Source organism: Coenobita brevimanus, chromosome 94, assembly GCF_032717465.1.
Source record: "Coenobita brevimanus isolate Jiangsu-jjx chromosome 94, ASM3271746v2, whole genome shotgun sequence".
In the NCBI taxonomy this organism is placed as follows: Eukaryota; Metazoa; Arthropoda; class Malacostraca; order Decapoda; family Coenobitidae; genus Coenobita; species Coenobita brevimanus.
In genome coordinates, this window is record NC_137047.1 from 32811760 (window position 1) to 32834120 (window position 22361).

Genomic DNA, 22361 nt, shown 5'->3' on the forward strand with positions numbered 1-22361 from the left:
TAAACCGGGCATCAATGACATCTTGCTGAGCAAGTTCCTCTATGAAGTCTTCCTCACTCATCACCATGAGATCCCTGAAAGTGATAACACCCTTGCAGGAATTCATGGATGTTGGGATCTTGGCCTCGACATCATAGCAGTGGAATTTGCGCAGCTTTAACAAGTCCTTAACTTGGGAGGAATTACAGGTCTTAACAAGGAGGTCTCCATTCACAAGTTTTTTCACTTGTTCCACCTCCCCAGCACAGCCATCAATAACCTTCTTAATCATGAAGGGATTGAGACTGCTCAAGGGAGTGGAACCTAGAGCATGGATGAGAACGAATTCAGCATTATTCACATTAATATCTAGAGGCAAACGAGTCTGGGGACGTTCTGTCTGGGGCCTGTCAGTCCGTTGATCAGTCAGGGGTCGGTCAGGACTACCTCCCCCCCTGAGGGGGGGGAGGCAGTAGGGGCGTCCTCCATAGTACCACTCCCCCCTAGCGGGGGAAGTGGGAAAGAGAGAAAACAAGCAAGGGACAAACAACCGGGGACCACACACCTAAGTCTGAGGTTGCCCTCTCAAACCACTCCAGGGAGGCCCGACCATGTTTCTTCACGCCCCAGAGCGATCAGTGGGGGGGACCCTCCGTGGGCGATAAGCAAAGGTAAACTCAGTTTATTGGAACAGACACCTACTGTTCAAGACTACCAGGAAGAGGAGGAAAATGAGTACTAACTATCCTATCGAGCACCAGAAGGGTGAAAAAAAAGAACTAAAGCCAGTGAGGCAACCCTACAAGCTAGAGAAGAGCTCAGCACACGTCCGCTCTCTTCACAACCATGCATCAAAGTCCGACTTTTCCCGTTGTTGTTGTGTTGTGTAATATTCTCCCCACAACATGGTGGGGAACGGGCAAACAAAGAGCCCGTCACGGGAAAAAGCAAAATAAAAAAAGCAGACAAAAAAAAAAAAGAAAAAAAGAAAAAAGGAAAGTAAAGTAAAGCAGAGACGGCAGCCAGAATAAAGACGAGGCAAGGGCGGCAAACAGGCAAGGGGCAACTGCAGAGGATGGAAGTGGGCAGTGACTGATGGAAGGCAGCAGGATTATGATAGCAGTCTGACTGCAATGTAGTGGACCAATGCAGCTCTAGGTGGATCAAACTCGACGCCCTCACGGATCACGGCTTCCTGAGATGGAGAAAGGGAGTTGGAAAGATACGCCTCACGGAAATCCTTGTACAATTGCCGATAGACATGTGGCAATGTGTCCGGTCGTTAATAGGAGCTGTGAGGTCGTATAAAAGTTCTTCTAAATCCGTATCCGTGCGGGCGTCGAGTGTAGAGATGTCAGAAAGGGGCGGTAGAAGAGCCTCGAGGCGGCGTGCAACAGTGGTGGGGTCAGCCTTGTCCTTCCCCCCTTTCTTCTTCGATTTTTTCCTCTTCTCCTTAGGTGGAGGGGGAGAAGAGGGACGAGCAATGGCAGCAGGCGGTGGTGGAGGAAGAAGAGGAAGAGGCACCTCCTCTTCGTCAGGAGCAGATGGAGAAGGCAAGGAGGGCGGCTCTGCTTCATCCAGATGGACGGAAGGGACGGGAGAAGAGACACGCTCCCCCTCAGCTCCTGACGAAGGGAGGTGAACCTCCACGACTGTCTCTCCATGCTCTAGTTCCATGGCCTGTATCGGTTCCGGGTCGGTAAGGAGTGGTTCGGTGGTGGTGGTGCCAGTCGCCCTGTTGAGAGGGGCATCCAGCCTCAGCCGTTTCCGCGGTGTTGTGCGGGGAGGTGGAGGCTGCGGCCGCCGGGCCTGACGCTCCTGACGAGGGGGGTGACGAGGATCGCGGGCGAAGCTCCGGGGAATAGTAAGGCGTGGAAGGCCGTTCTCCTTAAAGATTTCAGGAAGGAGAACAGCCAGAACCGCCTTACTACCCCCACTAAAGGCTTCAGCCGTCGCGATACACATCGCAACGAGTGTGTTAGTATCGCCAGAACTCCCAGGACCCCTAGGCTGGCGTCTCGGGGCCGGGGGGCGGCGCCGTGCATGAGCAGAGCCCTGCACGGCAACACCACCCGGTCCAGTGACATCCGTAGCCTCGGGACCCTTGGCAGCCTGAACGATACGAAACTCCACTGTCTCCCCATCGCCAAGAGAGCGCTGGAAAAACCGTGGATTAGGTACAGCGATCCCAGAGACATGGACGAATACATCAGAGCCAGTGTCCTGGCGCCTGATGAACCCGTAACACGCTCTCACGTTGTACCACTTCACGGTTCCCCGGATGGTAGAGGCTCCTGACGGCTCGGATCTGCTACTGGGTGCCCCCCTCAACGGGTCGAAGGCGTGAGCAGGTGAAGCAGGTGTCTCGGTCGGCTCGGGCATAGTGGCGACTGGCCAGGCGAAGCAGAGTGGAATGACTTTTCCCGTTGTTGTTGATGATATTCTCCCCACGACGTGGTGGGGAACGGGCAAACAAAAGAGCCCGTCACAGAAGAGGCGAAAAAAATAGCTCCAAAAATGGAGCATAGCAGGGAAGACGACGTGCAGACAGGGCAAGGGCGGCAGAGGAAGGGAACGAGGCGATGGTGTAAAACAGCCCGATGATGGAGGAGACAACGGGGCGTGAGCGGTAGACAGGGCGGCGCCGATAGAGTGGGCGCCGGCATGCTCAGGTGGATGACCCCATACGACTCGGTGGTGTTTCGCGGCCGGCTGCTTCGATGTTAAAAGAGGGCAGAGAGGGACGAGAGCTTGATAGAGAAACCGGCGCCGATGGTAGGGCGCCGAAGCTCAGGTCGAAGTCCCGAAACTCTGCCCTCAACCCCCATCGGACTCGCTCCAGCTCTCCACAGCAGCAGGTGGAAGCGTGGAGGGTAGGCCCGGTCCTGATGGTCAAGAGGCACAACCCTGGTCCTGGTGGTGACGGAGAGAGGGTCGTTGGCCGGGTATAAATGGGCGGAGGAGCCTCGATCTCCTGGTGGACCGACCAGGGCACTCCCCATGATGGAAGGACAGGCCCCTCCCTCGGCTGGTGCGGCTGCTGTGGAGAGCTGGTCCCGCCGGGAACAGCGGTGGAGGTGTTGCCTCGGCGAGAGGTGGACTGCGAGAGACTTTTCCCGTTGTTGTTGTTGTTGTTGATATTTTCCCCACGACGTGGTGGGGAACGGGCAAACAAAAGAGCCCGTCACAGAAGAGGCGAAAAATAGCTCCCAAAATGGAGCAAAGCAGGGATGAAGGCGTGCAGACAGGGCAAGGGCGGCAGAGGAAGGGAACGAGGCGGCGATGGAGAACAACCCGATGATCGTGGAGGCAAGGGGGAGAGCGGTAGACAGCGCGGCGCCGATGGAGAGGGCGCCGGCTTGCTCAGGTCGAACCCCCAAACGACTCGGTGATGGAATGCGGCTGGCTGCTCGGATGTTAACAGAGGGCAGAGAGGGACGAAAGAGCGATGTACAAAACGGCGCCGATGGTAAGGGCGCCGAAGCTCAGGTGGAAGTCCCAAACTCTGCCCTCAACCCCCATCTGACTCGCTCCAGCTCTCCACAGCAGCAGGTGGTGGCGTGGAGGGTAGGCCCGGTCCCGGTGGACACGTAGGGCACAACCCTGGCCAAGGTCGTGTCGGAGGAATGGCGGTCGGCCATGGAAAGGGCGGACGGCCTACATCTCCTGGTGGGCTGACCAGGGCACTCCCGATGGTGGAGGGGACAGGCCCGCCCCTTGGCTGGTGCGGCTGCTGTGGAGAGCTGGTCCCGCCGGGAACAGCGGTGGAGGTGTTGCCTCGGCGAGAGGTGGACTGCGAGTGACTTTTCCCGTTGTTGTTGTTGTTGAATATTTGCCTCACATAGTGAGGACACGGGCAAACAAAGAGCCCGTCACAGAAAGCGAAAACAAGCTCTCAAAAGAGAGCAAAGCAGTGACGGCTACATGTCGAAGCAGCAAGGCAGGACAGGATCAGGCGTGGCACAGCAGTTAGGAGAGCAGTCTGGTGGCGATGTAATTGATGAGAGCGGCGCGTGGTGGATCGATCTCGATGCCCTCACGGATGACGGCTTCCTCAGATGGAGAGAGGGAGTTGGAGATGTATGCCTCACGGATCTTCTGATACAGTCTCTGATATACGAGAGGTAGGGTATCAGATTCGTTGATCGGATCCGTGAGGCACTCAAGTAGCTCTTCTAAGTCCGCATCCGTGCGAGCATCGAGATCACGAGTCTCTGAGAGTGGTGGAAGGAGGGCCTCGATCCGGCGAGCAACGGTGGTGGGGTCGCTCTTGATCTTTCCCCCTTTCTTCTTTTGCTTTTTCTTCTTCTCCTTAGGTGGAGGGGGAGAAGAAGAGAGAGCGATGGCGGCAGGCGGTGGTGAAGGAAGAGGCTCCTCCACTTCGTCAGGAGCAGATGGAGAGGGCAAGGAGGAGGGTTCCACGACGTCCAGATGGTCTGAAGGGACGGGGGACGAAACACGCTCCTCCTCAGCTCCTGACGAAGGGAGGTGGACCTCCACCACAGTCTCCCCATGCTCGCAATCCATGGCCTGTAACGGTTCCGGGTCGGTGATCGAAGGGTCCGAGGTGGTGGCGCCAGTCGTCCGGTTGAGAGGGGCAGACAGATGCAGCCGTTTCCGCGGTGTCGGGCGAGGCGAGGTGGACGTGGCGTGGCTGCTGTCGCCGGGCCTGACGCTCCTGACGAGGGGGGAGACGAGTATCGCGGGTGAAGCTTCGGGGAATAGCAAGGCGTGGAAGGCCGTTCTCCTCAAAGATCTGAGGAAGGAGAACAGCCAGAACCGCCTTGCTACCCCCACTGAACGCCTCAGCCGTCGCGATACACATCGCAACAAGTGTGTTTGTGTTGCTAGCACTTCCAAGGCCCTTCGGCCGGCGTCTCTGGGCAGGGTGACGCCGCCGTGCATGGGCAGAGCCCTGCACAGCAACACCACTCGGCCCAGTGACGTCCTTAGCCTCAGGACCCTTGGAAGCCTGGACAACACAAAACTCCACCGTCTCTCCCTCGGCAAGTGAGCGCTGGAAATGCCGTGGATTTGGTGCAACGATCCCAGATGCGTGCACGAAAACATCAGCGCCAGTGTCCCGGCGTTTGATGAAACCGTAGCACGATCTCACGTTGAACCAATTCACGGTTCCCTGGATGGTGGTGGCTCCTGACGGCACAGAACTAGTGGTTGGTGCCCCCCTCAACGGGTCGCAGGCACGAGCAGGGGCGCTGGAACACTCGGGCATAATGGCGACTGGCCAGGCCAAGCTATGCGAGAGGAGACTTTTCCCGGGTCAATCTGACTTATATAGCCGGCTGCTGGATCACACACTTCGTTAATCCCTAGTCTGCAGGTCGCTGATTGGTCCGTTATCTTTCCTTCTCTGACCTGATCATCTGCGCTGCTATGTGAGACCACACCACGTTACCTACTCCTTTGTTGTTATTATTTTTATTGTTTGGAGGCAGAGAGAGAGAGAGAGAGAGAGAGAGAGAGAGAGAGCAGTTTAAATGGAACAGATATTCTTAACGGGACCAGAGGGTGGTAACAGTGACAAATGAATTATGGACGGGGAGGACGTGTCCAGAGGACATTTTTAGCTACTGCTACGCTGCCATAATCCTAAAATTAGTGCGGTATCATCATCACCATCATCATCTTTATCTTGTTCCTCATTCTCCAACCTATTCTTCTTCTCGCCATCTTAATTCTTTCGTCATCACTGTCAGCTTCATCATCCACCTCTTACTTCCTCCTCATTCTCCTCCTCCTGACTCTCATTCATTCTGGTTCCCCTCCATGCCATTACCAAAATCAAAATCATCACCATTTTCCTCAGTACCATCTACATCGTCTGCTTTCCTATGCTTACAAGCCACTCTTTCCTTTATCACGACCCTCTTCATCATCATCATCACTACCCTTCTCCCGTCTTCTCCCCCTCACTCTCTTTTTTTTTTTTTTTAATCTCTTTCTTTTCCGTCTTATCTTCATTCTTTTCTCCTCTTCTCTCTCCTTATCTTAATCTGGTTCATCATCTTTTTTCTTGTTCATTTCCTTCTTCCATTTCTTTCGTCTACTTCTTCGTCTTGTTTTCCTTCTTTTTTCTGTGTTCTTTTTTTCTGTTCTCTCCAAATTATTCTTCTTTGTCTCCTTTCATCTCTTCCTTTCCTCTTCCTCCTTCTCCTCCCTTTCAATTTCTATTCTACATATACCTCCTCTTCGTATCCTCCTCTTCCTCCTTCCCCGCCTTATTCTTCTTCCTCCATCATCAGTCCGCTTCCTACTTCCTCCTCCTTCACCTCTATCTTCTTTTTTTCCTTCCTGTTCCTCCTTTTACCCTCGTCCTCCTCCTCCTCCTTCTTTTATTCCTTACTGTTCCTTCTTATAGCATCCTCCTCCTCCTCTTCCTTCGTTTGTTAATTACAGTTCCTCCTTATACCCTCCTCCTCTCCATACCTCTCTTTGTTGTCTTCGTCGTCCTCTTCCTTATCGCCAAAGAAATCAACATCATTTACATAGTGTCTTTTTCCTCTTCTTACTCCTCCTCCTTTCATTATCTTGAACCTGCCCTCTTCTAACTGCACTTGCCCTTTGTCACTCCTCTCTCTCTCTCTCTCTCTCTCTCTCTCTCTCTCTTTGTGATCGTCTTTTGTCTGCATTACGATACTGTTCTTTCAACCAGTAATACTTTGCACTATCAATAAGGCCTTACCACCTATATACTGTAGGGAGTAGACTGCAGCACCAATCGAGCAAGGCAGTATTTCCAAGGTGGATGGAAAGCTGATGACAGGGAGAGCTGGAGCACTCATTTCATCAGCCCTAGGGACTAGCTCCTTACCATCCCCCTTTACTGGACATTTTCAGTGTTTCAGTAACACAGAGTGTAGGCCAGCATACTTTCCAGTACAAGTTCCTCTAACTGTCAACACCAAACTACATGGACATTACACTTTACACTTCCAATTCAATATTTAAACTTAAAAAATGCGTCTAATAACCAAGCCTCGGAGTCCCCGGGCCGGGGGGGGGGGAACAAAGCCCCCACCATCCGCCCATCTCCTGGTGACGACCAAGCGAGATGCATAGAACTACTGTCTGAGTCACTTCTTCATTTCTGCAACATTCGCGGCCTGTCCTCTTTCATTTGAGCACCACCTCTCCTCCTCTAAATCTCACCTTCTCTTCCTAACTGAGACTCAACTGTCTGAAACGACTGATAGCAAACCCTCCTCTGTATCCTCCCACAGTTTCTATACTCATTTCAAAGCCAATGGCGGCTGTTGTGTATACGTCCGTCAAAACATATCTTGCTGTCATGTTCCTGAACTTGAATCTTTTGAATTCTCTACTTCCTGGCTTCGGCTTGCCTGTCATTCTCTGACTAAATATACCTGTGCTGTTTACTTATCCCCTAATTCTACTGACTATGAAAAATTCTTCGACTATCTTACTTCCAAGATGAAACACATCTTGTCAATTTCTTCTTTCTCTGAAGTCTCCATTCTAGGAGCACCACCATCTTTGGCTCTCCTCTCCTTTCACTGATCCTCCTGGTGAACAAGCCTACATCTTTTCTATCCTTAATGACCTTGAGCAATTTGCACAGCACCCTACCCATATCCCTGACCACCTTGGAGAGAGTTCCAACATACCTGACCTCTTCCTTACAACTAATCATTCTGCTTACACTGTTAATCTTTCCTCACCTTGTGGCTCCTCCAATCAAAACCTTTTAGCCTTAACCTGTCCTATCGCTCCAGTAAGACCTCTGGACCCTCCCAAGAAGCGTCAGTTGTGGAACTTTGGAGCTGCTGATTGGGAGGCCCTTAGGCAGTACTTCTTTGACTTTCCCTGGAATGATGGAATTTCTTCCATGGCCGAGAGCCATCTGAGTGTGTCTTGCGCATTACAGAGGTTGTTTTCACTGGCATGGAAGCATTCATTCCTTTCTCATATCCTATGAATAATGAAACAAACCTTGGTTAAATCGTGCTTGTTCTAATGTTGTCTTCAACAAGGAGAGCGCCTACACAAGGTTCTGGAGTCAATCCACCCGTGAATCTCATCTCTTTTCTCTTTTTGTCCGGAATTGTGCTAAATCTGTTCTTTGCTCTGCAAAAAAATAATTTCATTTGTACTAAATGCCGTGAACTTTCCAACTCAAATTCTTCCCTGCTTCTTCTGGCACCTTGCCAAAACTTTTCTAATAACTTTACCTCATCATCCTTACCTTCTCTTTTCCACGCTGATGGCTCTGCAGCTATTACTTCCTCTGATTAAGCAAATCCCTTCGCTCACACTTTCTCCTCCAATTTCACCTTAAACGATTCCATTGCTGTCCTTCCATCACTTCCTCCCTCTGACATCCTCATGGCTGACATGAAAATTTCTTTAACTGAGATATTTTCTGCCATCACTGGCTTCAGTACTGACAATGCATATGGGCCTGATGGGGTCCCTCCTGTTGTCCTCAAGAACTGTGCTTCTGCGCTTTCACCCTGCCTAGGTAAACTCTTTTGCCTTTTTCTGTCAACTCATGCCTTTACTTCTTGCTGGAAGTTAACTCTCATTCAGCCTGTTCCAGAGAGGGGTGACCATTCCCATCCCTCTAATTATCTCCCAATTGCTTTAATATCCTGTGTTTCAAATGTTTTCGAGTCTGTTTTTAAGAAAAAAATATTAAAGCATCTTTCCTCTCACAACCTACTTTCTGATCATCAGTATGGGTTCCGTCAGGGACGCTCCACTGACGATCTTCTCACCTACCTTTCAGACTCCTGGTCATCCTCTTCTCAGGAATTTGGGGAAAGCTTTGTCATTACACCTGACATCTCAAAGGCTTTCGATCGAGTCTGGCATAAATCTTTAATTTCCAGACTGCCATCTTACAGTTTCTATCCTTCTATCTGTGTCTTCATCTCTAGCTTCCTTTATGGTCGTTTTATAGCTGTTGTTGTAGATGGCCAGCGTTTCTTCATCTAGGGCTATCAATAGTGGTGTTCCTCACGGCTCTGTCCTATCACCAACTCTCATCCTTTTATTCGTCAATGACCTTCCAAGCTGTTCATCTAACCTTATCCATTCATATGCTGATGACTCCACCTTCCGCCTTTCCATCCGGTTCCCCCAGTATCCATCTCAGCAGTTACTTCAACAAACAAGGGATGAGGCTATGGCACACCTAATGTCTGACTTGGCTCATATCTCTAACTGGGGTAAAAAATAATCTTGTTGTTTCTAATGCATCAGAAACTCAGTTCTTACATCTCTGAACCCGACAAAATCTTCTGCAGAAGTGCCCTCTAAGTTTTAACAATATCCAGCTCAATCCTGCATCATCTTTAAACACTTTGGGGTTTGATTATCTTGGGATTTATCTTGGAATGAACATATTACCTATCTTATAAAATCTAGAGATTAGCTGTGCTAAACCGACTCCGTACCATCTTTACTTCGGCAAAATTGTTGACTTTATACACGGGTTTTATTCGCCTCTGTGTAGAGTGCAACTCTCACGTGTGGGAAGGCTCCCCACATACAGCTCTTCTCAACACGGTGGAGTCCAAGCTTTCCGTCCTATTAACTCTCCTCCTCTTATTGGCTCCCTTCAACCGCTCTCTTCGCCACACTGTTGAATCTTTATCTCTTTTCTATCGCTACTTCAATGGTCATTGTCCCTCTAAACTGTCTGCTTGCATCTCTGCACCACTACGGAGGGCGCGTAGCACTTGTCTGGCTACAAACTCCCATCCCTTTTCTGTCCAACATTAATATGAGAGCTAACCGTTACTCCCAGTCATTCATATATGGAACAAGTCAACTCTGGAATTGTCTCCCTCTTTCTGTATTTCCTGCTGCCTACAATATCCAGTCTTTCAAACGCAGTGTGTCCAGGCATCTCGAAATGAACTGATCTTGAATTTGGCCCTCTATTATATTGTTTTTGCTTTTTCTTGGAGGAAAAAATGTGCGGGATCTTGGCCTTTGGTTCCTTCTTCCTTGCATAAAAGTAGGATATAAGGATATTTGGGTTACGTAGTTAGAATACATCAGTATCCCTCCCTTCTCTTAGTCTAAATAATACTGTACATTCATACTTGTGCTAATATATACATGCATACATTACGTACATAAAATATACTCAAATGCAATATTCGAAACTACTTTCCTTACGTAAACGTTGTATTTCTATCACACACACACACACACACACACACACACACACACACACACACACACACACACACACACACACACACACATACACACACACACACAGTCACTAACTCAAATAACCATGCCATATGTACACATTACTTCTTTCACAAACATTATCTCCCCCTCCCTCTGTCTTCATTTGTCTGTCTGTATGTCTCAATAAGTGTGCAGTGTGGAAGTGAAAGTGCTGGCAAGTGGAGGACTGGGAACTGACAATTAATTCGTGTGGTTTAATGTTGAATGTGGAGAGAGAGAGAGAGAGAGAGAGAGAGAGAGAGAGAGAGAGAGAGAGAGAGAGAGAGAGAGAGAGAGAGAGAGAGAGAGAGAGAATTGTGAACAATGACAGTTGCGGTAAAAGTATTTTTAAGGGCAATAAAGATCATAATAATATTCTATGTAATATTCATTGATTTCCAGTTCAACTGTATCTTGTAACTTTTGCTTTCCTTTGCCTTTGTTATTTCTGGTCTCTCTCTCTCTCTCTCTCTCTCTCTCTCTCTCTCTTTCTCTCTCCACAGGGTCAGGGAAGGAGATATAGGTTTGCAGATACTGTTACATGGTCATCGCTCTTCCTGTTATCCCACTCTCTTTCTTTTTTCCCTTTCCACAATCTTTCACTCTCTCCACCACCCTCAGTCCCTTATCCTTCCCCCGCATTTCCCCTTATTTCTCTCTTCTCTCCCTCTCCCCCACAGCCACTCCCATCCATTGCCACTCTCCCTGTCCCTCATTAGTTTCCACCCACCTTCACTTAAATTCCTCCCCCTCTACTCTTCCATCTCTCTCCTTCTCATCCTCTTGCATCCTCTCCCTACTTCCCCTCCTCACCATCTCTCGCTCCCTTCCTTTTCAACACTTTCTGCCTTACCTGTCTCTCCTTCCTCTCTCTTTCCACTCCTCTTTTTTCAACATTTTTCCCTATTGCCATCCTTCACTCCGGTCACTGAATCTCTCTCTCTCTCTCTCTCTTACCTCACCTGCCAACACATGCACCAACACAGCAGCACACGTAACGTTATAACAGCAGGTGTAGGTGCCAGAGTCTGTTGGTGTGGCGTCCGCTACGTACAGCCGAGAGACCACGAACCCGCCCCTTGGATCACCCTTCACGCTGGCGGGAGAAAGAGCGAAAGTTAGTGAGGGAAAGTTAGGGGGTTACCGGACAGTAAGTTGATTTAAAACGAATAGGGGAGTAGAATGCTGGGGCAGAGATATGGTTAGGAAAATTAAAAAAAAAATGTAGGACTGAACTAGCAAAGAGTTAGGATTGGAAGAGGTAAGGATGGTTGGGAGGTTAGGAGAGAGCCACAGGGGTCAAGAGGTTAGGTTTGGTTAGCACAGGATTGAGAACAGTTATAGAAAAGTACACGGAAGTATTTAGGAAAAACCGGATGACAAGATATGTTGACGTACAGTTTAATTTTGTTGGGTTAAAACTGATTGAAATAAATATAACCGAGAAGTGTGAGAAAAGAATTGAGAAATAAAAATTATGAAGGATACAGATGTACTGGGGATAAGAGAGGTCGGAGAAGTGTTTGAGTTAGGGCAGACATAAGTTAAATTCGTTTATGTTGGGAAAGAGAAGAGGGACAGAAGCGTTAAAGCAGAGATAGTAACGTTAATAGAGTGTTAGAGGAGAAATATGACCAAGTTAATGGAGGTGTAGGTTAAGTTCGGTTAGGTTAGGTAAAAGTTAGAAGAACAATAGAAGTGTTAGAGCAGGGTTAGTGGTAGGGCAGACTTGGCAGCGTTTTCAAAGAGAAAAAAAATAGGCCTGAGTTGGGGGAATTATGAAGGAATTAGGAATGGGCAGGGAATGAAGAGGTGTTATCTACTATCTTCTTAATATTTCTGACTCTAGGCTCGGAGTGATTGAGACGATGCCCAAAGGATCAGAAATTCTACGTGTTGCAAACTTCTATCACAGCGTTGATAACATCGTCTATACTGAATTCACGCTATGGTTGTCTCATTCAGAACTTTTTTAATGGTATTGTTAAGGATGTTTTTGCAACTGAGAGTCTCTTCGAAGGTTAGTAAAGTCTGTTTTAACGAAACTCATCTGAAACTGTACGGTATTCAACCCTGTGATCGAGGTGGCTTACTTTCATACAAAATTTCACATCACTCTTCATTTTCAGGCTTTGTAGAGCTATGGAAGGGAGAGAGAGAGAGAGAGAGAGAGAGAGAGAGAGAGAGAGAGAGAGAGAGAGGGAGAGAGAGGAGGGGGGGGGGTAAAAGGAATGCGTAACACAGGAAGGGTACACAAACTCTGCATATATATAGAATCTCTTTCATGCTAACTCGTTCCAGCCCCCTTCCCTTCCCTTCCTTTCGCCCATCCGACTGACTCTCTCTCTCTCTCTCTCTCTCTCTCTCTCTCTCTCTCTCTCTCTCTCTCTCTCTCTCTCTCTCTCTCTCTCTAAAACTATATCTATCTACCTTACCATTTCTCACCTCCTCCGGTTAGTTTCCAGTTCGCTTATACGCACCATCTCACTCAGACCCGCTCTCTCTCTCTCTCTCTCTCTCTCTCCACTTCATGCACATATGCCATCTAGCTCATTCATACACACTTACGTACATATACACAAACAGAGGGAAACATACATATGCACGTGCCCACATTACAAATAACAAATAAACTCTCAAACTTAACCAAACATTGCTAGCTTGTTAACCACTGGGATTCTTTTTCTTTATAATGCTTGTCACCTCCTAATAATCTTATTCTGCCTATATATAATCTTTCTACTCTATAATTCTTTCATAATTTACATGAAACCACCAGGTATCAGCAACACCAATTTGAAAATGATGTCCCCTGGATTCCCTAACAACATGAACAAGATCATCAACAAAAGCAACACACACACACACACACACACACACACACACACACACACACACACACACACACACACACTCAAGAAAATAAACGCACTCAGTATGCACACACAGAAAACGAAGACTCATACGATAACACACACACACACACACACACACACACACACACACACACACACACACACACACACACACACACACCGCTCGCCGGCTCAGTGGTAACGATCTCGCTTAGTATCTACTATGACGGGGGTTCGCGCCTTGCTCGGGATGCGAAAAGTTTCACTGACGAAGCGGGTGGTCACTGTCCTCCTAGAGCAAGAGGATGGGTGTGTAATTCACCGGGTCGGTCAGGATCACTTGATGGTCGTGATCGTCAGCTTTTACCCTCCCGGAAGGGAGCAGAGAGCTCATATAGTCCGATCTAAGGGCAAGGCTGTGACCTTCACACACGCACACACCCGTCCCCTTGCTCAAAGGGGACAGTAACCACCCACTTCGTCAGTGAAACTTTTCGCAACCTGAGCGAGGCGCGAACTCCCGTTCACCAGTTGGCAAGCGAGAGCGTTACCACTGCACCAGCGAGTGTGTGTGTGTGTGTGTGTGTGTGTGTGTGTGTGTGTGAAGGTCAAGGCTTTACCCTTAGATCGGACTATATGAGCCCTCAGGTCTCTTCCGGGAGGGTAAAATGCTGATGATCACAACCATTGCGTGATCCTGACCGACCCGGTGAATTACACACACAAGACAATCAATGAATACACAGAGAAACGCAGAATCACACACACACACACACACACACACACACACACACACACAAATAAACGCACCCAGTAACATATCGTCACCCTCATGAAAGAAAACTGCCAAAGTAATATTTTTTTTACTTTTCTGGAAATCGAAAAAAAAAAAAAAAAAAAAGTCACATTTTCTTAGTTCTCTGTGACTTAGGCAGAAACTTGAGTCGCATTTTAGACCAATCACACCCTAAAGCTGACAAAGGCAGCTATACCAATAGGTGCGCCACGTGATGAAGAACTGATTTAGGCAAAAATCCAGAAATCACAGAAAAATGACTTAGGCAGTTTCTTTTATGAGGGTGACGATATTGAAAATGTAGAAACACACACACACACACACACACACACACACACACACACACACACACACACACAAGAAAATAAACACATTCAGTATGCACATACAGTAAAACGCAGAATCATACGCCAAAACACACACACACACACACACACAAAGAAAATAAACACATTCAGTATGCACATACAGTAAAACGCAGAATCATACTCCAAAACACACACACACACACACACACACACACACACACACACACACACATTGGCTCTGCTCATCTTGGTCGTCCTTGGATGATACATTACTTTTTTTTTTTCCTCGCAAAAATAACACACTACAGACGAGTGCACGTAGACATCAAAAACAGAAGACAGACTAACAGAGACAATGGCATTAAGGCTCTTCTCATGAGTGTGCGTAGTTTGCGGAATAAATTTTCTGATTTAGAGACTTGCACGCTAGCTGAGGATTACAATGAAATAGGTATACCAGAATCATGGCTCAACAGCGAACATCCTAATGTTATAGCAGAATACAACATACCAGGTTACAACATTTTCAGTAGTGAGAGAAGTATTACAGCAGGAGGCGTGTACTGTTATAAATAAATATGGGACTTCATCCAATTGTATCTCCTAAGCCCTGTATCAACAACACTGACAGTAATTATCTCCAGCTCAGAAATAATCCCACAGCACGATGATAGTTGGGGCAATTTATTGTCCACTCGCATAGTCCAGTAACACTGAGAGGAAAATTTACAACCACATTGTTGAAATATGTAGCTCTCGAAAAAAAATAATCACTGGTGACTTGAATTTACCGCCTGCCAAATGGCGAGAGGTCCTGCATCATGCACAGGGTTGGAAATATATACTCCCAAGCAAGAGAGTTCATTGCGTTAGCTCGTAGGCTAACACGAGGAGGTAGCATAATAGATCTGGTTACGGCAGCATCAAAAAACTTTATTAGTAGTGTTGCAGTGGTGGAAGAGTTTAGTACTCCTGACCATAGTAAGGTCAAATTTAACTTTAAATTCAGGGATGACCATTCCAGGTCAAGTTACGTGGGTGTCTCCGACTACAAAGAGAGTTGCTTTTCAGAAATTAAAGTAAATTATTGTTTCTAGTGATTAGATTCCCATTGTTTGAACAGTAAATTCTGATAAAACATAGAAATTATATATAGAAATTCTCAGTACTCAAATTATGTATTCCGACGCAGAACAGACGGCCTGCTGAAAATATTAATCCCAAATGGTGCAAAATGGATACTATCCATTGCCCATCAGTAAAAATTGCACACAAATTTAATAATGCCAAAGAGAATCAAACTGATAAAAATAAACATGATGACCTTTGCCGTAACGCAAAATATTATATATATACATATATATATATATATATATATATATATATATATATATATATATATATATATATATATATATATATATATATATATAATGTGAGTGCATTCAAGTACTTGGGTAGTGTGGTGAGTAAGGGTGGAACTTTGGGGGATGAAGTGCGTGAAAGGGTATAGCAGGGAAGGTTGTTGGTACACTGAAAGTAGTGATGAGAAATAGGGAGGTGAGAATGGAAGTTAAGAAGTCACTGCATGATAGTATTGTGATCCCTACCCTGACGTATGGAAGCGAAGCGTGGACCTTGCAAGAGGGGAACAAGTCAAGAGTGAGAGCAGTGGAAATGAGTTACTTGAGAGGAGCATGTGGAGTGACGTGGAGGAACAGGTTAACGTATGAAGAAGTGAAGGAACGTTGTGGGGTGGATGTGGATGTGGTTGAGAAGATTAGGAGAAATACACTGAGGTGGTTTGGACATGTGAAGAGAATGGAGACTGAAAGACTGACTAAGAGGGTGTATGTAGGTGAGGTGGAGGGAGGGAGAGGGAGGGCTAGACCGAGGATGAGGTGGAGGGATGGAGTTGAGAGGTATATGAGGGAGGGGGGGGTGAGTTGGGGGGAGGGTAGTCAAATAGTGGGTGACAGAGCCACTTAGAGACTTTTTGTCTGCGGCCACCCTTTGCGGGATTAGGGCGTCGGGCTATAGATAGAGAGATAGTATAGATATATATATATATATATATATATATATATATATATATATATATATATATATATATATTGTTACATAGCCTATGATTTCATCATCCTTTGTGTAATTCTAACGTACAGTGTGCTGCCTGTTAGATCACGAGCGTGTTTTGCCTCAGTCCCCCCCTTCTACCATTATAGTAGAGTAAGTCGTCCTTTCTGTTGTTCAGAGCAGGATTGTCGGCTCTTTGTCCCCTAGGCTTCATTTGCGCGTCCTTCTTACAAGTTGTATCAAGCTCTGCTGGCCCCTATATAATGAGCTCAGTCTCTGCATCATTGCCACTTAGATCTACTCCTCATTTTGTTCACATCTCTGTCCTCCCCTGTACCGTTATTATTATTGTGAGTGCTTAGGAAGTCTCCAACCATCTAGCAGCTGTGTAATTTGAGTATAACTGTTGTTGCATTTTTCCTGGTACTGTGTAGCATAAGGTGTTGATTTGTAGGCCTAGTGAGGTTTTTTTGTAATTTATGTAGGATTCATTTTATCAGCCAGTTTTAATACCATTTTGTATCTGTAATAATTTATCTTGCATTAACTGAGCATTACCCAGTGTATTTTCATTTTATCAGGGCTGACTTAGGTAAATTTACTCTTGCTAATTTCATGTTAATAGATGCTATTGCAGTTAACAATATATTTAACCTGTTTTTTGCCATTACATTATCCTTATGAGTCCTGAATGTTTTGTTGTTAGTTTGAGCATTAAACTTTAACTTGTAATTTTACCTAACTCTTTTGTTTTGAACCTGGAACTTTACGGGACAGTAGTGATTTTTAGTATTCTCACTTAAAGTGTACATTATCTTTCTCTGTTCCGTAACATAAATTTGGCGACCTCATATCAGGATATTCAGGATATTATCATAAGGATATTGCTTGATATTTTGTGACTGTTACTTATTCATGATGTCTACTATTACTACACTTGATGAAGCCAAAGATTTTTTGTCAAATGTGCAAACAGTGTGTGATGTAGAAAACAGAACAAAGAATGAACTTAAGCTTGTTGCTCAACAATTGGGAATTGCTGTTCGCTTTCATCATTCTAAAGATCAAATTGTTGACATGATTAATGAAAGCTTGTTTAATGTAACTCCTCCAAATGAGCAAACGCAGATTGAATTAGCTAAGTTACAGCTAGCCCTGCAGGAGGCTCGTGTGAAGGAAGCTGAATTTCAAGCACGTGCTAAGGAGGCTGATGTTAAGGAGGCTGAGTTTCACGAACAAGTTGAACTTGCTAGGATTCAGGCAGACCATGAGTATCGCATGAAACAAGGTGGAACTGGATCATCTAGCTCTGATGATTTTGATGTGGCTAAAAATGTTAAACTTGTCCCTCCTTTTAATGAATCTGATTTAACAAAGTATTTTCAGTTGTTTGAGAAGGTAGCTACAGGTTTTAATTGGCCCAAAAAGTATTGATCAGTACTCCTTCAAACTGTTCTCACCGGTAAAGCTCAAGTAACTTATGCATCTTTGCCTCATGATCAATCTGATAATTATGATGTAGTTAAGAGCTTGATTCTTAAGGCCTATGAGCTTGTTCCTGAAGCCTATAGAGTAAAATTTAGGACAACTTACAAGCAAGATAAGCAATCCCATGTTGAGTATGCAAAAATCAAAGAAGATCTGTTAGAGCAGTGGTTAAATTCTAAGAATGTGGATTCTGATTTTGGTAAATTTAAGCAGATGATTTTGCTGGAGGACTTCAAAAGGTGTATTAGTAAAGATGTAAGCCTATATCTTGATGAGAGAAGAATAGATAATTTGTCTGATGCTGCAGTTTTAGCTGATGAATATGTTCTCACTCACAAGAGATATTCTAAAGAAAAAGGGAAAGCTGAGAGTAAGTACGTTGCCTCTACTCAGAGTAAGGTAACAGGAAAGAGAATAAAGATGATGTTTCTCAGGAAGTAAATACCAGCTTCACCTCTAGATTTCAGAAAAGTAAATGTACTTATTGTAGTAAGCTTGGTCATACTACGGAGAAATGTTTCAGGAGACAGCGTGATGTGAACAAAAAGGAGTCTTTAAATATTCAGTCAATTGGTCTAGTGTCCACTCTTGAAAGTTCCCAGAATTCTTTAACTGAGTTAACTGAACCTGCTTTGAGGGGTAACTTAAATTCTCATGATGGAGCTCCTTTTTTGAGCAGTAACGTGGGTGACACTCTCAAGAGTTCATGTGCTAATTTCCTGTCTGATGGTTTTGTCAGTCCTCTGGACAGTAATGACAGGAAATCAGTTAAAATATATCGTGATACAGGTGCTTGCCAATCCCTTATGCTGACCAGTGTTCTAGGCTCTAATGTTAATTCCTCTGATGAAACTGTAATCTTACAAGGTGTAGGGAATAATTACTTCTCTGTCCCTCTGTGCAGAGTGAATTTAGAGTCTGGTTTTGTTAATGGTTGCGTTATGGTTGGGTTGGTTGAGACACTCCCGATGTCAGGTGTAACTTTCTTACTTGGAAATGACATTGGTGGAAGTCAAGTGTGTCCAGCTCCTCAGTTGTCTAGTGAGCCAGTGGCTGCGGCCCAGGATTGTGATGTCCCTGATGTGTTCCCTGCATGTGCTGTCACTAGGGCTAAGTCTAAAGTTACTGGTGACTTAGAGGATAATGATGATGATGATGTTATCCTAGCTGAAACTTTTCTTGCTAATTTGGACCACTCAGCAGATGAAGCAGTACCCCGTAGTGTTGATAATTTGTCTCGTCAAGAGTTGGTTGAGTTGCAGGTTGCTGACCCTCAGTTGAAAGGTCTAGCTAACTCTGCTTGCAGTGAGGAAGAGTCAGCTGGTGCTTCTACTTGTTATTATATAAAGTCAGGAGTACTTATGAGGAAGTGGAGACCCCCAACAGCATCAGCCGACTTTGAGTGGGAGGTTGTACATCAAGTTGTCATCCCTCGTGTTTGTAGGCAGGATATCATTAGAGTGGCTCATGATTCCAGTTTGGCAGGACACCTTGGAGTGAGGAAGATTGTGGCACGCATTTTGAAACACTTCTACTGGCCAGGTATCTTCAGAGATGTTTCCTGGTATTGTAAGTCTTGTCACACCTGTCAAGTTGTGAGGAAGTGTAAACAGACCGAAAAGGTTGCACCTCTAGTTCCCATTCCTCCTTTTGAGGCGCCTTTCACCCGTGTGTTGGTGGATATTGTGGGCTGTCTTCCTAAGACTTCTTCAGGATTTTCTTATGTGTTGACCCTGATTGATATGGCTACTCGTTATCCTGAAGCCATTCCACTTAGAAATATCTCAGCAAAGAACGTGGTTAAGGAAATGCTAGGGTTCTTCACAAAGTTTGGTCTGCCCAAGGAGGTACAGTCAGACCGGGGAAGTAATTTCATGTGAAATGTTTTCAAGCAGTCTCTGAAAGAGTTGGGCATCACCCAGATCACGTCTTCAGCTTACCATCCCCAGACCCAAGGAGCGTTGGAGAGATATCATCAAACACTCAAATCGATGCTCAAGAAATACTGTTTGGAACATCAGAAAGACTGGGATAAAGGTCTTCCATTCGTTGTGTTTGCTGCAAGAGAATCTCCAAATGAATCACTGGGCTTCTCACCTTTTGAACTACTGTTTGGCCATGAAGTAAGAGGACCCCTTAAGCTACTCAAGGAATGCTGGCTGTCGGAGGATGATGACGTCAACCTGCTGGAGTATGTGATGAAGTTCAAAGAACGGCTGTCCACTGCTTTACAGTTGGCGAGAGAGAATTTAGGAGCCGCTCAGGAGAAGATGAAGACTTGGTATGATAAGAAGTCCAGGTTACACCACTTTCAGCCAGGAGATCAGGTTTTGATTCTGCTACCAGTTCATGGGCAACCTCTTCAAGCCAAGTTTAGTGGTCCTTATTTCGTGGAGAAGAAACTCAGTGATGTCAACTATGTCATCGCCACACCAGATCATAGAAAGAACAAGCAACTATGTCACATCAACATGCTAAAGTTATATCACAGGCGGGACGAAAATAATCCAGTCTGCACTGTAGCTGTTCCACCCGAGTCTGCAAGTGAAGCTCTCCCATGCAGTATGAGCCTGAGTGATAGTTTGGGGAAGAATCCTGATGTCATAAATGATCTCCAGACTAAGCTTTCTCATCTACCTCCCGAGGAAAGGCAGGAGATTTCGGCATTACTGCAGGAGTACCCGCAAGTGTTCCGTGCCACTCCAGGAAGAACCACTGTGTTGATGCATGATGTCGATGTTGGAGACGCAAAGCCAATTAAATTGCCTCCTTACCGTGTGAACCCAGTGAAAGTTCCTCTCATCCAGAAGGAGCTTGGCTACCTGTTGGACCACAAGATGATTGAGCCCTGTCAGAGCGAGTGGAGTTCTCCTGTCACTCTAATCCCTAAGCCAGGTGGGTCACAGCGGCTTTGCATCGACTACAGACGTGTTAATCAGATAACGAAAACAGACACTTACCCTCTCCCTCGTGTGGAAGATTGCATAGACAAGATCGGAAAGGCTAGGAACATAAGTAAGTTTGATTTGTTAAAGGGATACTGGGAAGTACCTATGACTGAACGTGCTAGGGAGATCTCATGTTTTGTAACACTAGGAAAGACTTTTGCATGTTCCGTAATGCCATATGGTATGAAGAATGCACCAGCCACATTTCAGAAGCTCATGAATGTTGTAACAGAGGGTTTGGCAGGGTATGTTGTTTATATTGATGATGTATTAATCTTCAGAGACAACTGGAAAGATCACCTATGCCATGTCAGTAAATTTCTTGAGCGTTTGGTTCATCCTAATCTTGTAGCTAATTTATCAAAGTTTGAGTTTGGTCTGTATCCTCCTACTTTCTCTATACTCATTTCAAAGCCAAAGGTGGCTGTTGTGTATATATACGCAACGACTTATCTTGCTCTCGTGTTCCTGAACTTGATTCTTCTGAATTCTCCACACTCTGGCTTCGGCTTTCCTGTCATTCTCTGACTAAATATATCTGTGCTGTTTACTTATCCCCTAATTCTACTGACTATCAAAAATTCTTCGACTATTTTACTTCTACGATGGAACACATTCTATCCATTTCTCCTTTCTCTGAAATCTCCATTCTTGGAGATTTCAATGTTCACCACCACCTTTGGCTCTCCTCTCCTTTCACGGATCCACCTGGTGAACAAGCCTACATCTTTTCTATCCTTAATGACCTAGAGCAGCTTGTACAGCACCCTACCCGTATCCCTGACTGCCTTGGAGAGAGCTCCAACCTACTTGACCTCTTCCTCACAACTAATCCTTCTGTTTACTCTGTTAATCTTTTCTCTCCGTTGGGCTCCTCCGATCACAACCTTATTACCTTAACCTGTCCTATCACTCCGGTACGGCCTGTGGACCCTCCAGGGAAACGTCGTCTGTGGCATTTTGGAGCCGCAGACTGGGAGGCCCTCAGGCAGTACTTCTTTGATTTTCCTTGGAATGATTATTGCTTCCATGGCCGTGAGCCATCTGAGTGTGCCTTGCGCATTACGGAGGTTATTCTCTCGGGCATGGAAGCATACATTCCTTTCTCATATCCTTTGACTAACGCAAGAAAGCCTTGGTTTAATTACGCTTGTTCTAATGCTGTCCGCAACAAGGAGAGGGCCTACAAAAGGTACCGGAGCCAACCCACCCCTGAATCACATCATCTTTACGTTTCTGCCCGGAATCGTGCTAAGTCTGTTCTTCGCTGTACTAAAAATAATTTCATCCATACTAAATGCTCTCAACTCTCCAACTCGAATTCTTCTCGCTCCTTCTGGCATCTTGCCAAAAATCTTTCTAACAACTTTACCTCATCATCCTTCCCTCCTCTTTTCTACTCTGATGGTTCTGTAGCTATTTCTTCTACTGATAAAGCAGATCTCTTCGCACAGACTTTCTCCTCCAATTCTACTTTAGACGATTCCGGTGCTGTTCCTCCATCACCTTCCCCCTCTGACTTCCTCATGGCTGACATTAAAATTTCTTCAGTTGATGTATTTTCTGCCATCACTGGCCTCAGTACTAACAAGGCATATGGGCCTGATGGGGTCCCTCCTGTTGTTCTCAAGAACTGTGCTTCTGTGCTTACACCCTGCCTAGGCAAACTCTTTCGTCTTTGTCT

General features: G+C 45.9%; 1 protein-coding gene across 1 annotated transcript in view; it reads right to left on the reverse strand.

The window, feature by feature from the left end:
- Positions 1-5147: 5147 nt before the first annotated feature.
- The window catches only part of LOC145412882 (uncharacterized), a 118183-nt gene continuing 100969 nt past the window's right edge, over positions 5148-22361 (reverse strand). The window contains exons 7-8 of the mRNA XM_080282680.1: positions 11164-11302; positions 5148-5234 (exon numbers count right to left, since the gene is read on the reverse strand). Coding sequence (XP_080138806.1) covers positions 5148-5234; positions 11164-11302 — 226 coding nt within the window. The remainder of the gene's footprint in view (positions 5235-11163; positions 11303-22361) is intronic.